The sequence below is a fragment of the Mollisia scopiformis genome (assembly GCF_001500285.1).
Source record: "Mollisia scopiformis unplaced genomic scaffold LY89scaffold_6, whole genome shotgun sequence".
Lineage (NCBI taxonomy): Eukaryota > Fungi > Ascomycota > Leotiomycetes > Helotiales > Mollisiaceae > Mollisia > Mollisia scopiformis.
In genome coordinates, this window is record NW_017263586.1 from 39,125 (window position 1) to 59,347 (window position 20,223).

General features: G+C 48.5%; 8 protein-coding genes across 8 annotated transcripts; 5 read left to right on the forward strand and 3 right to left on the reverse strand.

The window, feature by feature from the left end:
• Positions 1–412: 412 nt before the first annotated feature.
• On the forward strand, positions 413–1,811 carry LY89DRAFT_694945 (vacuolar ATP synthase-like protein subunit C 1; the record flags this gene model as incomplete). The annotated part of the gene is made up of 5 exons (XM_018216739.1): positions 413–704; positions 773–867; positions 913–1,004; positions 1,062–1,554; positions 1,602–1,811. The coding sequence occupies 5 exons, from the start codon at positions 413–415 to the stop codon at positions 1,809–1,811; spliced, it is 1,182 nt and encodes a 393-aa protein (XP_018074598.1).
• Positions 1,812–1,950: 139 nt separating this feature from the next.
• Positions 1,951–3,917, reverse strand: LY89DRAFT_694946 (adenylylsulfate kinase; the record flags this gene model as incomplete). Its single annotated transcript, XM_018216740.1, has 4 exons — positions 1,951–2,310; positions 2,364–2,616; positions 3,017–3,018; positions 3,294–3,917. 4 exons carry the CDS (start codon positions 3,915–3,917, stop codon positions 1,951–1,953), a joined length of 1,239 nt encoding a protein of 412 aa, XP_018074599.1.
• Positions 3,918–5,223: 1,306 nt separating this feature from the next.
• On the forward strand, positions 5,224–6,125 carry LY89DRAFT_779040 (uncharacterized protein). Its single transcript, XM_018222265.1, has 5 exons — positions 5,224–5,497; positions 5,550–5,629; positions 5,681–5,746; positions 5,795–5,900; positions 5,952–6,125. The coding sequence occupies exons 1-5, from the start codon at positions 5,451–5,453 to the stop codon at positions 6,112–6,114; spliced, it is 462 nt and encodes a 153-aa protein (XP_018074600.1). The 5' UTR covers positions 5,224–5,450; the 3' UTR covers positions 6,115–6,125.
• A 41-nt stretch (positions 6,126–6,166) lies between these two features.
• On the reverse strand, positions 6,167–9,639 carry LY89DRAFT_715681 (CBF-domain-containing protein). The gene is made up of 4 exons (XM_018218223.1): positions 8,923–9,639; positions 7,721–8,874; positions 7,132–7,672; positions 6,167–7,083 (listed from the first exon to the last, which is right to left on the reverse strand). Exons 1-4 carry the CDS (start codon positions 9,616–9,618, stop codon positions 6,253–6,255), a joined length of 3,222 nt encoding a protein of 1,073 aa, XP_018074601.1. The 5' UTR covers positions 9,619–9,639; the 3' UTR covers positions 6,167–6,252.
• A 150-nt stretch (positions 9,640–9,789) lies between these two features.
• LY89DRAFT_705220 (prolyl-tRNA synthetase) lies at positions 9,790–12,276 on the forward strand. Its single transcript, XM_018217439.1, has 7 exons — positions 9,790–10,106; positions 10,165–10,234; positions 10,286–10,326; positions 10,375–10,465; positions 10,511–10,593; positions 10,640–10,769; positions 10,821–12,276. Exons 1-7 carry the CDS (start codon positions 9,954–9,956, stop codon positions 12,236–12,238), a joined length of 1,986 nt encoding a protein of 661 aa, XP_018074602.1. The 5' UTR covers positions 9,790–9,953; the 3' UTR covers positions 12,239–12,276.
• Positions 12,277–14,407: 2,131 nt separating this feature from the next.
• LY89DRAFT_438025 (uncharacterized protein) lies at positions 14,408–15,774 on the reverse strand. Its single transcript, XM_018207522.1, has one exon. The coding sequence runs from the start codon at positions 15,459–15,461 to the stop codon at positions 14,724–14,726; it is 738 nt and encodes a 245-aa protein (XP_018074603.1). The 5' UTR covers positions 15,462–15,774; the 3' UTR covers positions 14,408–14,723.
• Positions 15,775–16,869: 1,095 nt separating this feature from the next.
• Positions 16,870–17,888, forward strand: LY89DRAFT_438028 (uncharacterized protein). Its single transcript, XM_018207523.1, has 2 exons — positions 16,870–17,492; positions 17,664–17,888. Exon 1 carries the CDS (start codon positions 16,951–16,953, stop codon positions 17,404–17,406), a length of 456 nt encoding a protein of 151 aa, XP_018074604.1. The 5' UTR covers positions 16,870–16,950; the 3' UTR covers positions 17,407–17,492; positions 17,664–17,888.
• A 329-nt stretch (positions 17,889–18,217) lies between these two features.
• On the forward strand, positions 18,218–19,225 carry LY89DRAFT_579108 (uncharacterized protein; the record flags this gene model as incomplete). The annotated part of the gene is made up of 2 exons (XM_018208988.1): positions 18,218–18,497; positions 18,534–19,225. 2 exons carry the CDS (start codon positions 18,218–18,220, stop codon positions 19,223–19,225), a joined length of 972 nt encoding a protein of 323 aa, XP_018074605.1.
• Positions 19,226–20,223: the final 998 nt, after the last annotated feature.

Consider the following 20,223-nt stretch of genomic DNA (forward strand, 5'->3'; position numbering starts at 1 on the left):
GCAAGTTTGTCCTACATCTGGAGGACATCGAGTTCAACTCCTTGTACCCGCGAATATCTCCGAACCCTTGTGATGAATCAACAAATTAGACGGTGTCCATACCGAGGTGATGGATGTTAGATACATACCTAGGGCGAATTCCTCAAAGTAAGGTGATGAGGTGAGTGAAGTGAGGTCGGGTCGGGTGGAATGTCTCAAGCTGAATGTCTCACTCGGTAAGAGCTGTAGAAGCACGTGCACGATAAGAGTGTGGGAGCTCAATCGAAGCTTCCCTGACTTGCATCCATTTGTCGTCCTCGACACCGAGCAGCTCAAGCTCGAGGCCCAGAACTCGCACGCAACCCGAATCATCCCTACAGCTTACTCGGGACTTGCACGAAACCCCTCCACTACCCACGACACAGCAACAACGATGTCCAAGTACATTTTGATCAGCATGCCCTCGAGCATATCTCCTTCCAACGACAAAGAGGAAGCGCTCAGTGCTCTGCGTTCGACGGTAGGCCCAGAGAATGGAGCCGTGCAGCCCTTCAAGATTCCGGAGTTCAAAATCGGTACTTTGGATGCATTGGTCCAACAAGCAGACGACCTTGCAAAGCTGGAGAGCTCCTGTGAAGCTGTTGTTGCAAAGGTCGGAGACTCCTTACGGAATTTGCTGGAGGGCGATGAGGACAAAATTGCTCAGCAAAAGACTGTCAACGATAGTACGTCGTCATAAATAGTTTCATGACAAGCTGCTCATCATAGAGCTCTAATTGACGTGTCTCAACAGAGCCTGCAGACCAATACCTGAAAACCTTTGTATGGAATAAGATCAAGTACCGTGCCGACAAGCCACTCGCAGAACTTATCGATTCATTACAAAAGGTAAATGTCACTCACAGGACATAAGCAATAACTGATATCTTCAAGGAGCTTGTAAGCATCGACAACGATGTCAAAAGCAAGCTGAGTCAATACAACCAAGTCAAGACGAATCTCACAACCTTGCAACGGAAACAGACGTGTGCCTCCCTTTCCATAAAGGAGATAACTAGATTCCTTTGCTAAATTCTTGACAGTGGCAACCTCTCCACCAAATCTCTCACACCTGTCGTCGATCCTAAACTGCTGATCCAAGATTCCGAATATCTCGAAACTCACTTGGTTGTGGTTCCCAACAATGCGAAGAAGGATTTCATTCGAAGCTATGAGACTATTTCACCTATGGTTGTCCCACGATCGTCCATTGAGGTGACGCATGACGATGAATTCACGTTGTTCGCTGCTACTACTTTCAAGAAGCACAGTGCAGAGTTCCAGCACAAGTGCAGGGAAATGAAGTGGACACCTCGGGATTACAGGTACATCGAGGGTGGCAAGGAGGAAGAACGAAGGGAGATCGAGCGAGTTAGCAAGGATGAAAGGAAGATTTGGGGTGAAGCGTTGAGGCTTGGACGGACAGGTTGGAGCGAGAGCGTTATGATCTGGATACACGTATTGACTCTCCGAGTATTTGTGGAGACTGTGCTACGGTACGGTCTTCCTTTGGACTTTGTTTGCGGCTTGATCAAGGTATGTGGATGTACAAATCGTAGCCCATGACGGTACTAATTGTCCAGACTTCTCCTAAGTTAGCCAAGAAGGCGAAAGCGTCACTCGACTCGACGTATTCATACCTTGGAGGGAACGCATTCGGAAGGGACAAGAAAGGAAGAGTAGCGAAAGATGATTCGGCGCTATCTTCAGAGATGGCTGCGGCTGGAGTAGGTGGTCATGGCGAGGGAAGTGAGTACACGGCCTACGTTTATTACGACTTCGAGATCATATAGATAGCACAGGATGCGGGATTCCCCAGTTGGCGCTTGGATTGCAGTATTGTAATATTGTATCGAGATTCACGAGGCATTGGACTAGAATGGCATGAGAAATCCATTGACCAAAGCAGAAGTATTCATCCTTATTCTATTTCTATTTTGGAAGCAAATTCTTAGAATGCAGGTATTCCATGACCTTGGCAACCGACTCCTCCACAGATAATTGATCGGTCCTCAGATGAACCTCGGCTGCTTCTGGTGCCTCGTATGGCGCAGAAATTCCCGTGAAATTGGGGATTTCTCCTGCTCGAGCCTTTTTATACAAACCCTTTGGATCTCGCTGTTCAGCAACCTCAACTGGAATATCGATGAACACTTCGATGAACGGGATCGGATCGTCTCCGCCCTGGTTTGAGGCTGCGTGGAGGTCTCTTGCGATCTGGCGGTCAGCTTTATATGGTGAGATGAAGGATGTGAGGGCAATTGTGGAGGAGTCGGCAAACAGCTTGGCAACCTGAAGATTCGATCATCAATTTACGATACGCCCAAGATGGGAGCACAACGAACCTCTGCAATTCTCCTAATGTTCTCATTGCGATCCTTCTCCGAAAACCCAAGGTCCTTGTTCAGCCCAAAGCGTACATTGTCTCCATCCAAACGGTAAGCTGCGACGCCCAGGTGCAAAAGGTGCTGCTCAAGAGCTGTTGCAATCGTAGATTTTCCCGAAGCAGAAAGACCGGTCAGCCAGATTGTGAATCCACGTTGCTTCCGCAGCTCATTTCGCTCGTGCCTTGAGAGTGAAGGGTGCCAAGTGATATTGCTGTATTAATTATTAGTTATCATTTGGCGGGGTTTGGCGGGGTACTTACGTTGCCATTTTCGCCTGTTATAATCTTTTCACAGATGACAGTGTAAATAGATCGGTATGTGACTTTTGGCGGGGGATGGTCGAGCTTCAGTTCACGATTTTGAATCTAAATCCGCCAGAATTGATTTCAGAGGAGGGAACTTGTCTGGATCAAAGAAAAATGGAAAGCCGCGTCTGCAGGTGGGATGGCATAATTTCATGCTAGTGTGACCAGGGGTATGTAATGATCCCGGCAAGAAGCTCAGCCAAGATGTTTATCACGTGTGATGGGTTCTTTGCAGGTTTTTGTGTCGTGTATGACTTGTATATAGTTTGAAAATGTTGAGAGGTCGGCCGTTCACAAGTTTTTTACGTCTAATTATTTGCTATTCTAAATGCATGACAGACCTGGGCGGACTTGCGGAGAGTCAAAGCGTCCAGGTAATTCTATACCGAAATCAATGTCTTGAATTAAACTCCGTCTAAGCGCCAATGTCCGTAGACGGTCCTCAAAGCCCCAAGTTCCAAAGCCATACTCTATTTTGCAATGCTTTGTAACTCAGTATTCCTAACTACTGGACTGGATATACCCTCGCCATGGTCTAATACAATCAGTGCTGATACAGCTGATGCAGGAGTGAAGTACTTACTGCAGCTTGTCTGGGCTCAATAAATAAGGCCGTTGCATCAGCCAGCACAACTGGCTTCTCCCCTTCAGCTACCAGGGTTTCGATGTGACCTTCGACCCATGCCTTGCGGCCGTCAACTTTGGTAGTCTTTGCACGCAAGACAACGAAACCACCGGCTGGTGTTGGGTTGCGATAGTTGATATTGAGGTTGGCCGTCATGCCCACTTTGTTGGGAAGTGCCGCAAAGCAACATCTCGCAAGTCCTTCGTCCAAAAGTGTAGCGAGAAGACCACCGTGGACCAGGCCCGGATGACCGCAAAGGTCCTCTCCCAGGTACGATATAGAAACCAGAGACTTCCCACCCCGTTCACTCCACACGAATGGGGGAACCACAACCCTACCCGGGCCCATCAGGGTTCCTGCTGTCAAATTATGGCTTCGTTGTCCCTCCGGTATCTTCAGATGTGGACGAGATTCCGAAAACTGTGGTTGTGACCTCAACTCAACAGCAACTGGATGGCTCTTTATGAACTCCTCAACCTCGCGTGAAAGATCGTCTTCGGGCGTAAACATCGTAAGGGTTTCCGCATCGGAAGGGGGGTTGAGGTAGCCATTGGCGACGTTGACAACTGGGACCACAGACATAATGAAGCCGGCGGTGCTAAAAAAGGCAGCAATCGTTAGGAAACGAAATGCACGCCCGAAGAAGGAATTTTTTGGGGGAGGGGAACTAATAGAGGCTATCGTGAACGTCAGCTATACTGAGCAATCTCCGAGTTGAGCCAGCAGTACCTATAGTTGTTTGAAGCCGTCGGGCGGTGCTAAACTTGAGGTCGAAACTCCTAGCGCGTGGGATTCCCTTCCTGAAAGTTGCCAACATATCGCTGGACCTACAAACGCCGAACGCGGCGCGAGGCCGTAATACCGGGGCAAATGACATTAGAAGGGTTGGCAGAGAAAACTTTTGCCCTCTGTTGTCGAGTCGAGTCGAGCCTCGGATAAGCTCTCCTTATCGGCGGATAGCAACCGAACCATGCCGAAAGCGGCGTGTGCACTTCGGTACCTGCAGTGAGAGGTGTCTCTTTTGCTACGAAAAATGATATAAGTTCAAAGAGCACAGACTCCTGATCTGGGGATTTAGTCTCGCAAGGTTATTCGGTGCCGTCTTTGAGATGGACCGTTCGATATTGCTGGGTCCCTCATATTGGTGTCGAGAAAGGTCCTGCTCTTGTCTGAATATTGTCGAGGCTGGTGGAGAAAACGGGCCAAATCTCTCTACTGCCTCAATTCAAGCTCCCACATGTGTATTTACAGTAGGTCCAACTGAGCACCTTGCAAAAGTGCAAAAGTACAACACCTTGAGTGTCCTGGAATCTCAGAACGGATTGGCTTTGCTGTAAGATCAAATACAGTAAGTACCCTGAAGGATATGATTGTAGCAACGACGTCTTTGGGGTTTTGTAGACCTGGCTCACTCACTATACTCACCTGCTTTAATCTAATCATGAAACATAGACGTGGGTTGTGCAATCAATTATGCAACATCCCACAGACATCAAAACATGATGGCCGCGACAACGTCATCATGCTCTAGTCAGGGGTCACATCTCGTCGCGCTTCTCCTTTTCTCGCACGCCCATGCCAGAACGCTGCAGCAAGCAACAACAGCCCACCAAATCAGATGTCTCTTGTTTGCCTTTTCAACGAGGTAGAAACCTGCATTGGCCGAAGAATGTGAAAGGTCGCTGTTGGGTGGACGGATGCCCTGTCCTGTGACGAGTGGCCTGACCGTTGTGTGCACATTTACCTACCTACCCGAGTTCGTCCTGTCAAAGCTCACCAGACAGAGAAGATGCACATTGAGAAGCATCTCATCGAGTGAGTGGTCTTGTCTTGTGAATCTATCCTAAATCAGGCAGTTCCCCCTGCTACCCCATCATGCTGCTGCACTTACCCGCCAATTGTGAGGCCCCCATGGTCAAACGCATGAATGAATGTCTCTCCGCTCTCCTTGGCACCCTGCTGGTCAGCCTTACCATGTCATACATAAAGTGAAGTGCCTCCCAATATGTCCATTCATCTGACCCTCTCTCTCTGATAGTCACCATTTATTCAGACCCCCACCTCTAGAATACCTAACACAAAAAGATTTGGTCATTCACTAGGATTTCACCCAACATGGCCACCGCTGAGACAGTTCAACTTGGGCCTGTGCATCCTCCCAAGTAAGGCCCATGCCTCCGTGATACCGCTCAGTATTGACTTGGCCTTCTGCAGGGAAGAATCAATAAAGGTCTTCAACGAAATCGAGGTCGAGCTCAAGAAGACGCTACAACATCTTCGTCATGAAACAAATAGTACGTATTTTTGTGGACGGTGCCGAGCAAAAAGCTGATTCTCTTGACCAGAGCACGAGCCTGAATATTTCACCTTGGTTCGCAATTTGTCAGACCACCAACTCACAAACTTCTCCTGTTCGTACCGGACTCATGATTCATGGACAATGAACTAACTCAAGCTAGCCGATGACCTGAAAGAAGTTCGTATTGCTACTTCTGCCTACGGAATGCATCTGTTTGGAAAGGTCCTGCTCCCGGACTCGGATCCAAACCATTCTTACCCCGAGAAGTAAGCAGTTACCACTCTAAATATCGACAGAACTAATCTTGCGATCAATAGAGGATCGAGCTGCTACTTCATGTTTAGAGCTTTCATTGGTGGCGATGCTGAGATGGCCAAACTCCATTGCATCCACATGGAAGAAATCGAGGAAGCTAATGGCAACAAACTCTTCAAGGCAATTTTTCACCAGAAGGACCCACTTGAGTGGTTTGATGTATGAGGCAACCACCGCGGAATGGTGTGGGGAGTCTTCTCACTCTTGATCAGCAGATCCTTAATGTTGAATTTTTCAATGGTTTGGTTTGCTCTACAGTAGCAATGAATTGAGCATGTGCTTTGGAATTTCATGACCCACAGTCTAACTCGACCCTCCAAAATCTTCATCCTCATCATTGTCAAGCATCTCTGCATAGTCTTCTGCAGATGCAAAGGTTGGTAGACTCTTAAGCTTCCTCCGCTTTTCCCTGCCACTTTGCTTGCCCGTTTCCTCTTCTGGCTCTCCTGCCGCAGTCTGTAATTCTCTCGCGAAGAGATCATCGACTTCAAGTTCAGCACCGCTTCCATTAGTCATCGTTTCGTAGAGACCATCCGAATCGCCTTCTTCGTCTTCTGTGTCCTCGAACGAGGCTACCTCTCCTTCACTCTCAACCTCGGACTCATTGACAGACACATCTGAGTCCTCTAGGTCTAGCATCTCCATGTCAGAATCATCATCGCTGGGGCCCTCCACCTCTGGTCGTGAATCCACAAGCGCTTGCCAGATCTCGTCCTCGTCTTGGTCCTCTTCTCCATTTTCATCCTCCGCCATTCTTGAATCAGATATCTTCTTCCCAGAAGCCTCTTTGGACTTGCCGATTTTGCTAAAATATCTGTGAAAGAATACCTCGTCAACGGCAACATCTTCTGCCTTCTTGTGCCAGAAATTCTCCGTGTTCAGAGGATCCAAGGAGCGAATACCATTTCTGCTCGACAGAAGTATTCCTCGGCTGTCACCACCAGAGAGTGGTTGCATGATAGATCCCCCTTTTGGTCCACTGGCGGCTGTTTTCGCGTTTCTATAGACGAATCTGTCGAGGAAGCTTGAGAGAGTATGAGAGGCCAAGTCGGGTTTGGGTGGTAATTTCTCGTTGTTCAGAAGTCGTGAGGCGAATAATGATACAGATGGATGAAAATGAACTAGAAAAGGAATCTGATCATATTAGAGGCCGCTACTACCAGAGAATGAGGAAGGACTTACTGATTCCCAAAGACAACTCTTGTCTGCATTGCTATGTTCAGGATCTCGCTTCCGCCCATCGTATGGTGCACGATGAAATAGTGGATCAAGATTTGTGGATTGGGCCTTTGATATTTCGCCATCTTCGGGCACATCACGAAATATCTCTTCCTCGTCATCATCACCTTCTTCAGATTCGGTAAGAAGTGATTTGAGGGCAGGAAAAATCGTCTCTAGCTCTCTTAAAAGGTACAGAACTCCGCAGATGAACGGCGCTTGGTGTAATGTGACAACTTGCAGCATTCTTTTGGCGAACGCTTTTACACGTTTTACGTTCAAATCGGCCTTCAGCGCCCGGAACAGTAAATTAAGATACAAAGCATGTTTGGAAGACGTGACAAGACGTGGATCGAGCAACGATTCGTAGAGAGTTCTGTAAAATCTGTCAACGGCCAGGTGTTTGGTTGTAGCTAGTTGTTCTATCAGCATCAACGCCTGGATGCTAGTGTTGAAGTTTGAAGAGTGGGTGATCTTGAACAAAGTATCCATGTGCTTTTCGAGGCTTACCAGATGTGTTAGTAAATTACCTAAATTTCACATGAGGACTTACGTGAGGTCATCGGTTTGTGAAAACGGAAATGCTCGATTGACGCCTGTCAGGACCGCAGATATCAGTTTCTCGGTCGTCTCCTCGCTAATCAATTTGGCCTCTTCCTCTTTAGCCACACGAGCTTTTGCTTTCTTGCCCATCGGTGCCCCTCCTCCCTGGATCTGTCCCTTGCGATTAGTTACAGGTGCATCTACGACTTTTGACTGCTCTGGTTTCTTCAGCAGCGAAACAAATTGGGCAAAATAAATATCCAGAAGCTTCATTGCCACGTCTTCTTCTTTAGCGCTCAGTATTGTTTGATTGAGTGTGTTGATGGCATAATAAATCGCATGTGAGCTTTGGCCCGGCCGAAGGAGTAATTCCGTCTCCACCGATCGAATAATTATTGACTTCATGAGTGGATGAGAGACCTGCAATTGGAGTAACAGATACGACGCTCTAGATGCGATTTTCTTGTCCGGATCGCCCAATTTGTTGACCAAAAGCCGAAGGAGGTTAGCTTCTTGTTCGGGTTTCTCTTTCAGAAGCTCGTAAACATAGCTGACAGCTCTCGACCGAGCATATTCAACTTCGTCGTTGCACCATCCCTCCAAAACTTTCAGCATATCAAAATAAGATTCCTTCAGCCAGTCTTCATACGCCCAGTATATCAAATGCGCCTTAGAGAGATCGCCAGGCAGGCTTTGGCCGGGTCTCCAGCTCAGGAGGGACTCTTGCTGCAACGTGGAAAGGAGTCCAGGCTGTGTTGCAAAGGTACGTAGACGTCTATCAGCTGGCAAGACCACTCCTGCTCCTAGGAGATCCTTCAGTGCACCTAAAGCAGTTACTGCTTGGCCCCGACTTCTCTTCTTGGCTAGCGTGAGTAGACTTTCAAAAGACTTGGTGGTGTGTACCGGAGATTCCTGGACCACAAGTGTCAATGCCGAGACTTTGTCTGAGAGTGTACCGGAAGCCATGATGGTAGAAAGAAAGCGATGTGACGATGATGATGAGAGATGTTTAGAAGCGTATAGATTACTATCAGCCTCAAGTAAAGATTTAGCATAGTCCTTCAGGCTTGCAACAGCGTGGCGGTACTCTGAGGTATCTTGGACTTGCGAAGTAGGTAGAGTAGGAAGCGGAGTAGCATGCCAATCAGGACGTGCTTCAAAGATCTATGCCAGGTCAGCTTGAGAAAGCCCTTCTCTTGAGCCTATACTGACGAGATGGTTAACATTTCCTGATGCAGCTGCAACCCTCCTTGTTGTTGTGCTTGGTTGCTGCTCTTTGACAGCTTCGACCATTCGTGTACTGGATCCTTCTGAGGCATCTGAAGCAGAGGCCGCTTCCCAATCGTCCTCTGAGTCTTCACTTGCAGCATCAGCCTCCGTACTGTTCGTGGTTGGCTCAATTCCAAGCTGCGAGACAAAACTTGCAAGCTCTTTCCGAAATGACTTATCAAGAGTGATACCAGCACTGGAATCGGCTTCTTCGTCGGACGCGACATCCAAAATGAGATCTAGATCTTCCTCGGTACCTCCAAGAGCTATGATTTCCTCCAACATAGCGTTCCGAGCGTCTCCAGTTTGTTCGCTCTGATGTGTAGAATTGCGACTATTGCCCAACTGCTGACCAGCAAGTTTTGCATTGCCATTGGCGTCTCTTTTCGTGCCTCTCGGAGTTTCGGTCGGCATTATTTTTGAAGTCGCCTTTGACTCTTTGGACAATTTGTCCCGGGTTTCATGGTCACGATTGGTGGCCAGATGAGATTCTTGTTGCGCATTGCTCGTTCCAAGTCCTGATTCGATCCTGGCAGTCAAAGCAGACAATGCCTCCTCGTTCAGCAGTGGGATATCCCCGTCGGTGGAAGGCCCTGCTCCCGTCGCCGCTTTCGAGTTCTTGCTCCTCTTCTTGGCCATTCTCCCAGTTGCGGATTTCCTATGCCGTTGTAAGGGAAGAGGAAGAAAAATAATTGAATTTTTATCGCAGTCTTATCTTATCATAGCCGAGCTGTACTAGCCTGCCACAAGCGCAGCCGCAGCAAACCGCCAAGCCCAAGAGGCGTGCCAATATCAATCGTACAAATCAACGTCGTCAGTTTCGACTGCAGCAGATTTCTGTCTCCAGCAGTCTAAGTCCAACTCACTTCTTGAACATGTGTACAATAAGGCCAATCTGAGGCTGTCACGTTGAGGCTTTTGTGCTTTCTCTTTTGTTCCGTCAACTCGGTCTTTGCAACGCTTTTATTTTCATAATGAAATGTTTTTTCGCGACACCCCTTTTTTTCAAAGGCAGTCAAATCAATTCTGTACAAGCTCGGAACCGGTGCATAGTACAACCTATAACACTTAGTCGACTTAATCAATGCATTCGGTTCAACTCCACCTTGTCGACACAAGAGAATAAAGTTAGTCCATCCCTCCAAAAATTGTTCGTCACGTGCTATAGCTTATTTGTTCATTCAGGAAGATGATCGAATACGCTTGTCTAAGTTGTGGGTACCAACTGGAGGTATTGCGGTAGCTTTGAATGAGGGTGCGTGCCCGCAGTACCAGAAGCTTTTCCCCCATACTAATAAATCGCCAGACTCCCATTCCAAGCTTATTCGGGCGGGCTTTTTGCGTCAGGTCTGCTGGACGTCACCCAAGAGCACGAACAGATATCTGACTTATCAGGCTCACTCTGGCATCTTTCATATGCTTCCTCTAGGTCGTAAAGTACAAGACAAATTAGAAGCACTGATAGACAAGTACATGTCTCAACTAGGTAATGACTCTAGCTTTTTTTCGTGACTTATATTGACTTGAAGAGGTGCGTCGAAATTGGCTCTGTCCTCGATATCATCCGAGGAACTATGGGCGAGAAGTGGGCGCTTGAATTCCGTTGGTGCCGAGGTACACTAGACTTCCTTTTCCCTTGATCCTGTTAACAAGCTTGTAGCTTTTCCGGTTTCAGGACAGAAGGGATGCTAGATACATCCTGTCTCCAACTCATGAGGAGGAGATCACCTCTCTGGTTGCAAGTACAGTGTCGTCCTACAAGGATCTGCCCGCTCGACTATATCAGATATGTATGTGGAGAGCCTACAGAACCGGATATTCCTCTAACTCGCTATCCATAGCACGCAAATATCGGGATGAATTACGTCCCAGACACGGTCTACTTCGGACACGAGAATTCGTTATGAAGGACCTTTACACGTTCGACTATACCTCATCTCTTGCTCTTGCAACGTATCATCAAGTCAGAGCAGCTTATGCTCGTCTGTTCGACGAAATTAAGCTGCCATACCTCGTTGCAGAAGCCGACTCTGGTGACATGGGAGGGAACTTGAGTCACGAATTTCACTTTCCTACTTCGAAAGGTGAAGATCATGTCATCAGCTGCACCTCTTGTGACTATGTGGCCAACGAGGAGCTAGCAGAGTCCGCAAATCCCCAGAGTATATCTGCCAGGAACGGTATTCCAGAAGCCGACGGAGTCTCAGGACTCCTCCAGGACGACGTACATGTATGGCGTGGTACTTCTCGAGATAGGAGTACTCTGATCAATGTCTGGTACGCACCAGAGCTCTCGCAGTGTTCGCCGTCTTTTGGGTCATCTAGCGCCCCCGAGGTCAACATGATTGCTGTGAAGGCATTGGTCCCAGACCTCGACACTTCTCTCCAGGACTGTTTATCCCTATGGACACTCCAGACTTTTCGCCCCACTACCAGTTGCGAGAATAGCACGCCGGTGCCGCCTCCACGCAGAGTACTCAACCTAGTCGACTGCCGCTTGTCCTCTGCCATTCGAGAAAGCATTGTTTCGGGAAGTGCCGACTTACAAATTCGGCCAGCTTTTTGGGAGGGGTTTATTCCGGATAGTGAAATAGAGACCGTGGTTAATGACCCGCTCACGCAGCAGCCCCTCAATCTGTTGCGTATCAGAGCAGGAGACTTGTGCCCGCGATGTCCGGATGGCAAGTTGAAAGTTGAACGGGCGATCGAGCTTGGCCACACTTTTCATTTAGGGACAAGGTATAGCGACCCTTTGAGTGCCTCTGTCACAGTACCATCCGATTTGTTAGACGCCCAACAGTCAACCATTGAGGAATCTCGTGATGGAAATCACAATGTACAAACACCTTTGCAGATGGGCTGTCATGGGATTGGAGTAACACGCATGATTGGGGCTGTCGCGGAGACCCTTGCTGACGACAAAGGGCTGAATTGGCCTCGTGCCATGGCACCATACGAGGTCGTCATCGTTCCAGGAAAGGATCTAGAAAAGGCTGCAAATGAGGTTTATGACGCGCTTTGCCATCCCATATTCGATGCAGGGAGCGTGCTTGATCTCATCATTGACGATCGGTCGCACTCCTTTCCTTGGAAGATGAGAGATGCAGATCTAGTAGGCTATCCAGTAATAGTTGTCGTGGGCCGGAGGTGGAATGCAGAGCACATGGTTGAGATTCAATGTCGAAGGCTAGGAGTACGACAAGACTTGCACATTACAGAAGCTTTGCTCTTTGTAAAAGAATTATTGTTAAAATTGTAGTATTAAGTTCGATTTTCTAATTTAATTCCCGTTTTCGGATTTTATTGAAATTCCAAATTCCAAATGAAAAACTTAAAAACTTAAAAAATATTGTGTGAAAATATTTATTATATACTAAGCACCGAAGTGTTAAATAAATAATAATATTTACTAGTTACTACAAATAATGATAGACTACGGGTTTATATTGTTGTAACTTCATCATAGCTACCAGTTGTATAATAAGCATCTTAAGCTAACACTTCGATCACAAATCCGCTAGCCAGGTAGACTACAAAGGGTTAAGACTTGCATCAATATCCCGAATGCCAATATGTTCTATCGCCTTATCGCACTTTCCGGAGTCTGCAGGCAGGCCAGTGTTTAAATTCGGAGTAGCGATTCAAATTGTCAACTCGCCTCAGATAGCCAGGTTGGTTGTAACGAATGAATCATGTCTATCAAAATAGACTAGAGGTATGAGAGGAGGTGTATATATTTTGACTAAGCTCGAATCCTTATGCTATCACTTCACTAACCGAGAATCCAGACATTAGTGGCTATTTACCATAGCTAGAATAAAGCCATTGAAGACTGGGGTGGGGAGGATCAACCTAGAAATAGTTACTACCACTCAGCTACGCAAGAGCCTCCGATGCTTCTGAGTGTCCTGGATACATTATCATGGTACTTGCTTGACAGTATCAGAAAAATGCCCCTCTCATTGACAAAGGACTAATGTGCCTGCTAATCTGGATGAAGCAAATACTACTTGAGCAAATGTCTGGACTTCTAATTTCTGAATGCTCTAAACTTTCCGCCTACAACAGGGCGGTTTGTTGACCGACGGTTGATTAGAGTTCTCATGCGTCATGTATCTAAATCAGACAGACTTCTAATAGGAAGGAAGTTGGGAAAAGCTCCACATGGTTAAGTTTCTGGAAGATATGGCTTTTGTGCACGTGAACAGTTTTGTTTGCAGATTGGGAGCTGGAATTGAAATTGGACACTTCAAGTTTGCAATGAGTGATGATAACAGTAGAATGGGATGGTAGTTCTTGTATAGAAGAAAGTCAGTCCCATTATGAACACCCGCAAGATATTGGGGTCTCTATTCTGGTACAGGAAGGAAGAAAAAGAGAAGGACGCTGCATGGAATGTGGATTCGTAAGTCCATAGATGAAGATTGAGACTACTTTGAAGATCCGAACAGTTAAGGAACAATACAGAAAAACAACATGCGACAACAGAGCACAATCTCAAAGTCCAGCATTCCACGTCTCACTGACCTACAATCGATACTTTCATCCCACTTCCCCAAACCCCAACATCTCCGAACGTTCCGGCTTCCAAGTCACTAGAGACTCTTAAATGCAAGTTTGAGCGAAAAAAAAGACGCCAATGCTGCAAGTGGCCACACATAACTGCTTAAACTTGCTGCTTTGAAAACTCAACGCTATGATAGGCTTGGAGACTAGGAAACAATAGACTCCCAACTCATGGTTCAGGCAAGGCTTAAAAATTAAAGTTTCCAGTGAAGGAGTCAGGTGGGGTTCTGCATAGGAGGTCAACCTTTTAGTTGGGTGGGGTTTAACACTGTGCGAAACTTGGATGCGACAATGGAGAGGTCTTGTTTTCCTTTCTGGTTCAGGGAGTGTTGTCCGGTGCTTGCCTGCCTCACTGGCTTTGTATGTGATTTGCTGGATTGGGAAGATAGAGATCTTTGGGTGACGATGGAAAGTAGACCCTGGAAGGTACCGTTATCCGTGCCCGATGATGCCTACTACTATGGTAGTGCTTCGGGACGGAGCATGAGCTACCAGATCACGAACATCAGCGGGAAACGGTGCGAGCTAAGGCAGTTTCCGACGTAGAATAATAGGGGGAACTGAAGACCCTTCCATCTGGAGTCTTTGCCTCACTGGAGGTTCTCCGACACCTCGCCATGTGATAGGACAAATTAACCCTCTTATCCTTGAATAATAAGAACGGAAATTTTCAGACAGCCTACATCATATCTCGCACGGAGGTATCTCCTAAAACCATTTGAGAAACAGAAAGTATGAGAGGTGGAGGTAAAGATAGAGTCGACAGGATGAGAGACGATAAGAGGGGGATCAGCGCCAAAGGGATCGTCGCTATGGGATTTCAAAATTCGATGTTTTGGCTGCCCCTAGGCATGTGATCCCCAAAGCTAAGGATTGGACTGGTGAGGGTTCCTCTCTATGGCATTGATACCCTTCATCGCGCGAGGAGAGAAGGCGCTTGTCTTCTTTAGCCACTCATCTAGGTGAAGATCGTAATGGGTGCTAAAATGTAAGAAGGTGGTTTCGGCTTTGTCGGCAGTGATGTCCAGCATTGGCGAGTGTGATCCGGCGGGAAATGCAGTGAACCCTTTTTCTTTCGACCGCCGACTCCCAATTTCTTGGTTCCTTCTTTTTGCGACTTTCGATGACGTCTTGTTTTAAGGGTCTAGGCTGTCGCACAATTCTGGGATTTGTGGCGTCTAGGGTGCGAGGAACCCCGATCCCGAGTCCTGGTTCAGGGGTTCTGCGCCGTAGATTTGGTGAACAGTACAGTATCTTGATCTGTGAATAGAGAGGAGATCGGAGGCAGCTCCGTCGCCCGCGCGCCGAGGCAGAGGCAGGGTTCCACCGACTACTTTTTGATGGTTCAGGTACGCGTTTGTCGTTCTTCCGCTCTGCTGGATTCTTTCTTGCGGTGTTTGGCGGTTCTCAGCATCATGCCCATAGCTTTCAATCTCCGCACGATAATAGTAAGATGGAAAGAAGTCTTCGACGATACGAGGCTCCTCCGAATGATGATTGTGCCCCCTTTCCATCTGCCATGTCACTGGAAAGAGGCAGGGGAGATCCTGATGATAGATAAAGTACAGTAGATAGATGCAGAGCATCCGGCATATTATTCCGTTCCACCAGATGCGAGTCAGCATGTCAGATAATGTTGAAAGATCTGCTGGCGGGATTGGAATGTTGGCATTTCTATGGGACTTGCTGTGACTGCGGTCGAGGCAGAGCAGAGCACCGACCAAAAAAGGAAAGGCCCATCGTCCAGCGTCTAGAACACCATCGGCCGGGAGGAGGGGCGCACTACTGGCTCGGCTATGGTCGAAACGGCGCGTATGGGATCCACTTGCACCCCGAATGAGAGATCCCCTCAGAGAACTCGATCTCTTGCCCTTATATGACATCACTGCTGAGTGCCGGAGAGCCATTTCGCGCATGAAGAAGGAATTTGCCCAACGGTACGGGAGTCATGTCCCTTCGGCAGCATCGTGACAAGTGACAAGTGACAAGTGGCACGTTGGGACCGCGCCGGATGGGAAAGTCTAAAAGTGAAAGCTGTGAAGTTGGGAAGAAATTGCATCTATTTTTTGGTGCGACTGATGCGCTTCTCCTCTGGCGGTGGTCGTTTGCAGGCAGGCAGGCAGGCAAGTGAAGCCGGGGCGCGACAAGAACCCCAGATTTTCGGGGGACAGCTTTGGACCCTGGTGTGGGTTCGTTCCTGATGAGTGAGATAGGGAAAAGTGGAGCCAGCCGTTGTGAAGCGGGTCCCCGCCGATCACTGTCGCATCCAGCTTAGACCAGAAAGGAAAGACCCTGCATCAAGTGCCAGTCCGCTGCACTCGTGCGCGGGCGAGGCGACGAAGTGCGATCTGTCGTATCGGAGCCGCGGAGCTGTCTCCGTCGCTATCATCTTGTTGAATATGATATGCACTTTGCGAAAGGCCATCAGATGGGTATGTCTGAGATCAGGAGCAAGCCGCGCTGAAGAAGGAACTTCATCACACGTCTGAGCGACCGAACATGTCGAGAATCTGTCTGTGGGAGCATCGGGAGAGTCGCACAGATGCGGGGCTCGTGGGCTTCATGGCAATCGTACAGCAAGATCACGATGCAGACCTGCGGATGCGGGCTAGAATGGCACCAGCGGCTTTCGATCGCCAAGGCTAAGGGACCCGTCCAAGAAACATGGCGAAAAAAAAAAAGTATACACCGAAAGGCATGGCAAATATTACCCCTTTCACTCATATTGAACTCTCTTTTTTTGCATTTACGGGCAAAGCAAGCACGCAGCCAGCCCGTTTCGAGGATGAGGCGTCAGCAGGCGAGCATGCACATGCACATGCAGCTGCAGCCCTGGATGCTTTCCAAGCTTTCCCAGCACCCTTGATTTTGCGAGTGTGTGGTGTGTGGTGTGTGGTGGGTATGTGATGGATGAGATAAGGTTCAAAGCGGGCAAATGTGCAACCTGCGATGCTGACAGCAGACAGCAAGACCCCTCTTCTGTGTCGCCGTCGAGGGTGGGAAACAGCTGATGCCCATGGATGTGAATACTGTAAGATGGTGATGGCATGCCCTTTCTCATTCTCCAACCAAACCTGGTCGACGTGCTACTCGCGACGGAGATGGAGTCCGCACGTAGGGTCTTTCTTCGTTCTTTGTTGCGTCCTCGATCAATAAGAGTGGACGGTGTCGATTTCTATTTGCACCAGGGAAAGCTTAGGGAGAGCCAGGCATCTGGTTGTCAGATCCTAATCCAGCTTTAAAGATAGAGCCTATTACAGTATCATGCAAGCAATGCTCACCTCCTCACAGTAGAGCAGAGCACGTCCACGTCGTCCTCTTGTTTTCTGCTTTAGGACCGAGGCGGTGACATGACTTATTATACATACTCTCCTCAAAAAGGCAGTGGAATTTTGGTAGGAGAACATGGAATCAGATGTACCACAGGGAAAAGGAAAGAGCACGACGGTGCAGCTTTTGATCCAGAACAGCAGAAGCAGCAGCAATACCCGAGCGGGATCTCCCCACGTCCCTGAGCATCTTTTTTGCTCCCTGGTGACGACACTGGAGGTCCCTTGGAGGTGGCTCCGAATCCCTGGTCCAGTGAGGGTCGCACCACATCTGGAAGAATCGCAAGCCTCCCAAAGCCCCCCCCAGCGACGCCCCCAACCCAAACGTCGCTTCACTGATCTGTCACATATTCCGGAGAGAGAGCTCCTCAGAGCTCATGACTGGCTGCAGAAAGCTTCCTTCCCCTTGTTCAAACCGCCATGTGTTGACGGCTGGCACCCGACTTTGCAGCGCGCAGACGCTAGATGTCCAAGTAACCAAGAATTCTTTTCGAGACCAAGAAAGTGTAATACTGGTGTGGTGTGGTGTTAAGCAGGGCAGGACAGGGGAGGATTGCCCGTCGCATCTTCACGCACCCTCATCCCCGTTCACAGCTGTCCAAATATAATGAATGAATGGTGCGTTAGTCCTCATCTGGTCCATCTCCCTAGTGTTGCTCCCTTGCGTTGAGCCCTAACTCGTGTCGTCGTCCCAGTCTAAATGTCCCTCGTCTCGTTCTTTCTTTTCCTCCGCCCTGGTTCCCTGTCCTCGTCCCAGTCCTAGTCACGGGCCTGACCCACCAGTTACAGGTTGCTCGGTGGAGCGAAAGGAAGGAAGGTTGGTCGCAGCTTCCTCCGAAATCATAAAATGCCATGCTGTAAAAGCATGCCATTCTCCCACCCCGAGTGAGCCACCAACACTACCACCACACGACTACGACCACGACCACTACCACTACCACTACCACTACCACACGACATCGCGAGGCCCTCCCCTTCACCTCCACCTCCAATTCACACGATCACGCCTCCCCGGCTTCTTCCCCTCTGCACCTCCCCCCCCCAACTCCTACCATCTAAAAACTCTCTTCTTCAATCCAGCATTGAAAACAAAATCTCATCTCATCCCTTTGCCTAGTATTTCCTCGCCTGATCAATCTCCTCAACTCAACCACCACAGTCGCAATAACAAACACCTTTGCTTCTCATCTGCTGCATTGATCGATCTTTCTCAGCTTGACACTGAATCTCACCATTCTTTTGAGGCATCCAAAACATCTCGTTTTGGACCCTTTCATCAACAACATTTGTCGTCGCTATCTGAAGTCGATTGACAATTTCCCAAGATGGCGACGCGGCCGAGCATGCACGCCAGAGATTCCTCAGGAAGACGGGTTTCTCTTCTCAACGATGAACCCACTCAGAAACAACAACTCCCCATTCGAACCACATTCTCGCATTACGATCATCCACAGATGGCCCGATCTAATTCCAGTACCTCTGCTCGCAGTAGTACATCTTCACCTCACACGCCCAGCTTGATTCGCGCCGACTCTTTCGATTCGAATCTCCATGATCCTCTGTCCCCAATTACTCCCACCTTGATATCCGAATTTGGAAGACAGAACTCCTACACCAGCGCTGGTTACAAGGACCAAAGTCACTTCGACTACCAACGAGAGAAGTTTGAGGATTATCCCACGAGTCAATATGCTGCGCGGCAGTCATATGCGGATCCCCAACAGCCATCGTATGGCTATACTGAGCCACGACTTTATGACGAAGAATCTTACCAAAATCCCAATGTTCCCGAGAGAGGCCCCAAGAGATATCCATGCCGATATCGAGATTCGCACGGTTGCGGGAAGACCTTCACTACCTCTGGCCACGCATCTCGACACTCCAAAATCCATACCGCCGAGAAAGCTGTCGGCTGTAGATGGCCTGGGTGCCAGAAGAAATTCACACGCACCGACAATATGAAGCAGCACTTGGAGACGCACAACAAGGAAAGATCGCGTTCAAGCGGTGCCCCCAAAGCTGGACTGAAAACCCTCACAATCCCAGCCGGTATCAAGAAGCCCAGTTCGATCGCCGGTCGCACAAGTCGGCCATCGAGTCGAAATTCAGTTCTCACAACACCGGAGCAACCTCCTGTGGACCCTGCCATTCTGTACCAAACGGGTGCTTTTCCTACCGCCACCCAACACGGCTACTCCACACTTGCAAGCCCGACGACGGCTACGGGCATCTACGGACAGCCGAGTCTCAGTCTCCCTCACCTGAACCGACCGGTCGGAGGGCGACACGAGAGTGAGCAAAGTGGACTTGACGCGCTCGCCATCGCTGCGGACTTCCAGTCCCACTCCTGAAACAAGATTCTTTTCGAATGTGCATATTTGCATGGTTCTGCTCAGCTCACCAATGTCTATGTGGACTGATTCTGCAACCCCGCCATTGATGGTGGTGTTCTTTCATTCCTGCCACCCCACCAGGGATGTGCATCTTCTTTTTCTTTTTCTTTTGTTGAGATGATACCATGCACGAAGGGTTTTTCACAGGCCCCTGGGGGCCTTTGGGGGCCTCTGGGTTGCACATGATTGTGGTCTCATTGGTTTTCGGGGGAAATTGGCGTTTATTGGCCTAAGAGATGCAAAACTGTGGCGTCTGGGATTGGCTGTGTGTACGGAAGCAAACATGTACCTGTAGCTGTACATGATGCACGTATTTTATGTGCAAGGGTCACTTTTCGGTTTGGTGTCGCACGAAGTGACGGCCTTTGAGCTCCTTTGGCAGGCAGGATAAGGTGGATCTGGGCTTGGGCGTGGGTTAAATACATGATACCCTACACAGTACAACATACTGTTTCCGTAGAAAATACTGTAATAAATCAAGTGAAACAACTTCTTCCCTCTGTTTTTATCAGATCGTGATTCCGTCTTGATCACATGCGATACACGAGAACCATGTATTTGAGATTCGTAACTTCACTTACCCAGGGGCTAACGAACATGGGGACAAAAGTCCGTGCGTTCAGGGCATCAGAATCATGAATTTTATTAATTAATTAGCTGTAGACCAGCCACATCGCTTAATTAAGTCGTGTACCCAGAAGTCCTGCTGCTCAATAAGCCCATTGATCCATTCCTGAGGAATTTTGTCCCATTCTTCTAATACTGCTACAACCATTTGAACCTCAGTTGTTGGCTGCCTTAGGCGCCTATGGAGAGCTTGTTTTATTCTCCTCCAGCACTTCTCAATAGGATTCATATCAGGGCTAACTGCAGGATGGGGGAATAGAGTAATACCCATAGAAGTACGCCAAGTAGCACAAATATTGCTAGTAGTCTTGTGGCCGTGAGCAGAGTTG

Excerpts from the sequence above, each read along its gene's own strand:
- LY89DRAFT_779040 (XM_018222265.1), top strand. The coding sequence starts at position 5,451 with ATGGCCACCGCTGAGACAGTTCAACTTGGGCCTGTGCATCCTCCCAA. Across the intron at positions 5,630-5,680 it reads TCTTCGTCATGAAACAAATA|AGCACGAGCCTGAATATTTC; the intron begins GTACGTATTTTT and ends TCTCTTGACCAG. Across the intron at positions 5,901-5,951 it reads AACCATTCTTACCCCGAGAA|AGGATCGAGCTGCTACTTCA; the intron begins GTAAGCAGTTAC and ends TGCGATCAATAG.
- LY89DRAFT_715681 (XM_018218223.1), bottom strand. The coding sequence starts at position 9,618 with ATGGCCAAGAAGAGGAGCAAGAACTCGAAAGCGGCGACGGGAGCAGGG. Across the intron at positions 8,875-8,922 it reads CAGGAAATGTTAACCATCTC|ATCTTTGAAGCACGTCCTGA; the intron begins GTCAGTATAGGC and ends GACCTGGCATAG. Across the intron at positions 7,673-7,720 it reads TCACAAACCGATGACCTCAC|CCTCGAAAAGCACATGGATA; the intron begins GTAAGTCCTCAT and ends ACATCTGGTAAG.
- LY89DRAFT_705220 (XM_018217439.1), top strand. The coding sequence starts at position 9,954 with ATGAAATGTTTTTTCGCGACACCCCTTTTTTTCAAAGGCAGTCAAATC. Across the intron at positions 10,107-10,164 it reads TGTCGACACAAGAGAATAAA|GAAGATGATCGAATACGCTT; the intron begins GTTAGTCCATCC and ends TTGTTCATTCAG. Across the intron at positions 10,594-10,639 it reads TGAATTCCGTTGGTGCCGAG|CTTTTCCGGTTTCAGGACAG; the intron begins GTACACTAGACT and ends ACAAGCTTGTAG.
- LY89DRAFT_438025 (XM_018207522.1), bottom strand. The coding sequence starts at position 15,461 with ATGCGCGAAATGGCTCTCCGGCACTCAGCAGTGATGTCATATAAGGGC.
- LY89DRAFT_438028 (XM_018207523.1), top strand. The coding sequence starts at position 16,951 with ATGGAATCAGATGTACCACAGGGAAAAGGAAAGAGCACGACGGTGCAG.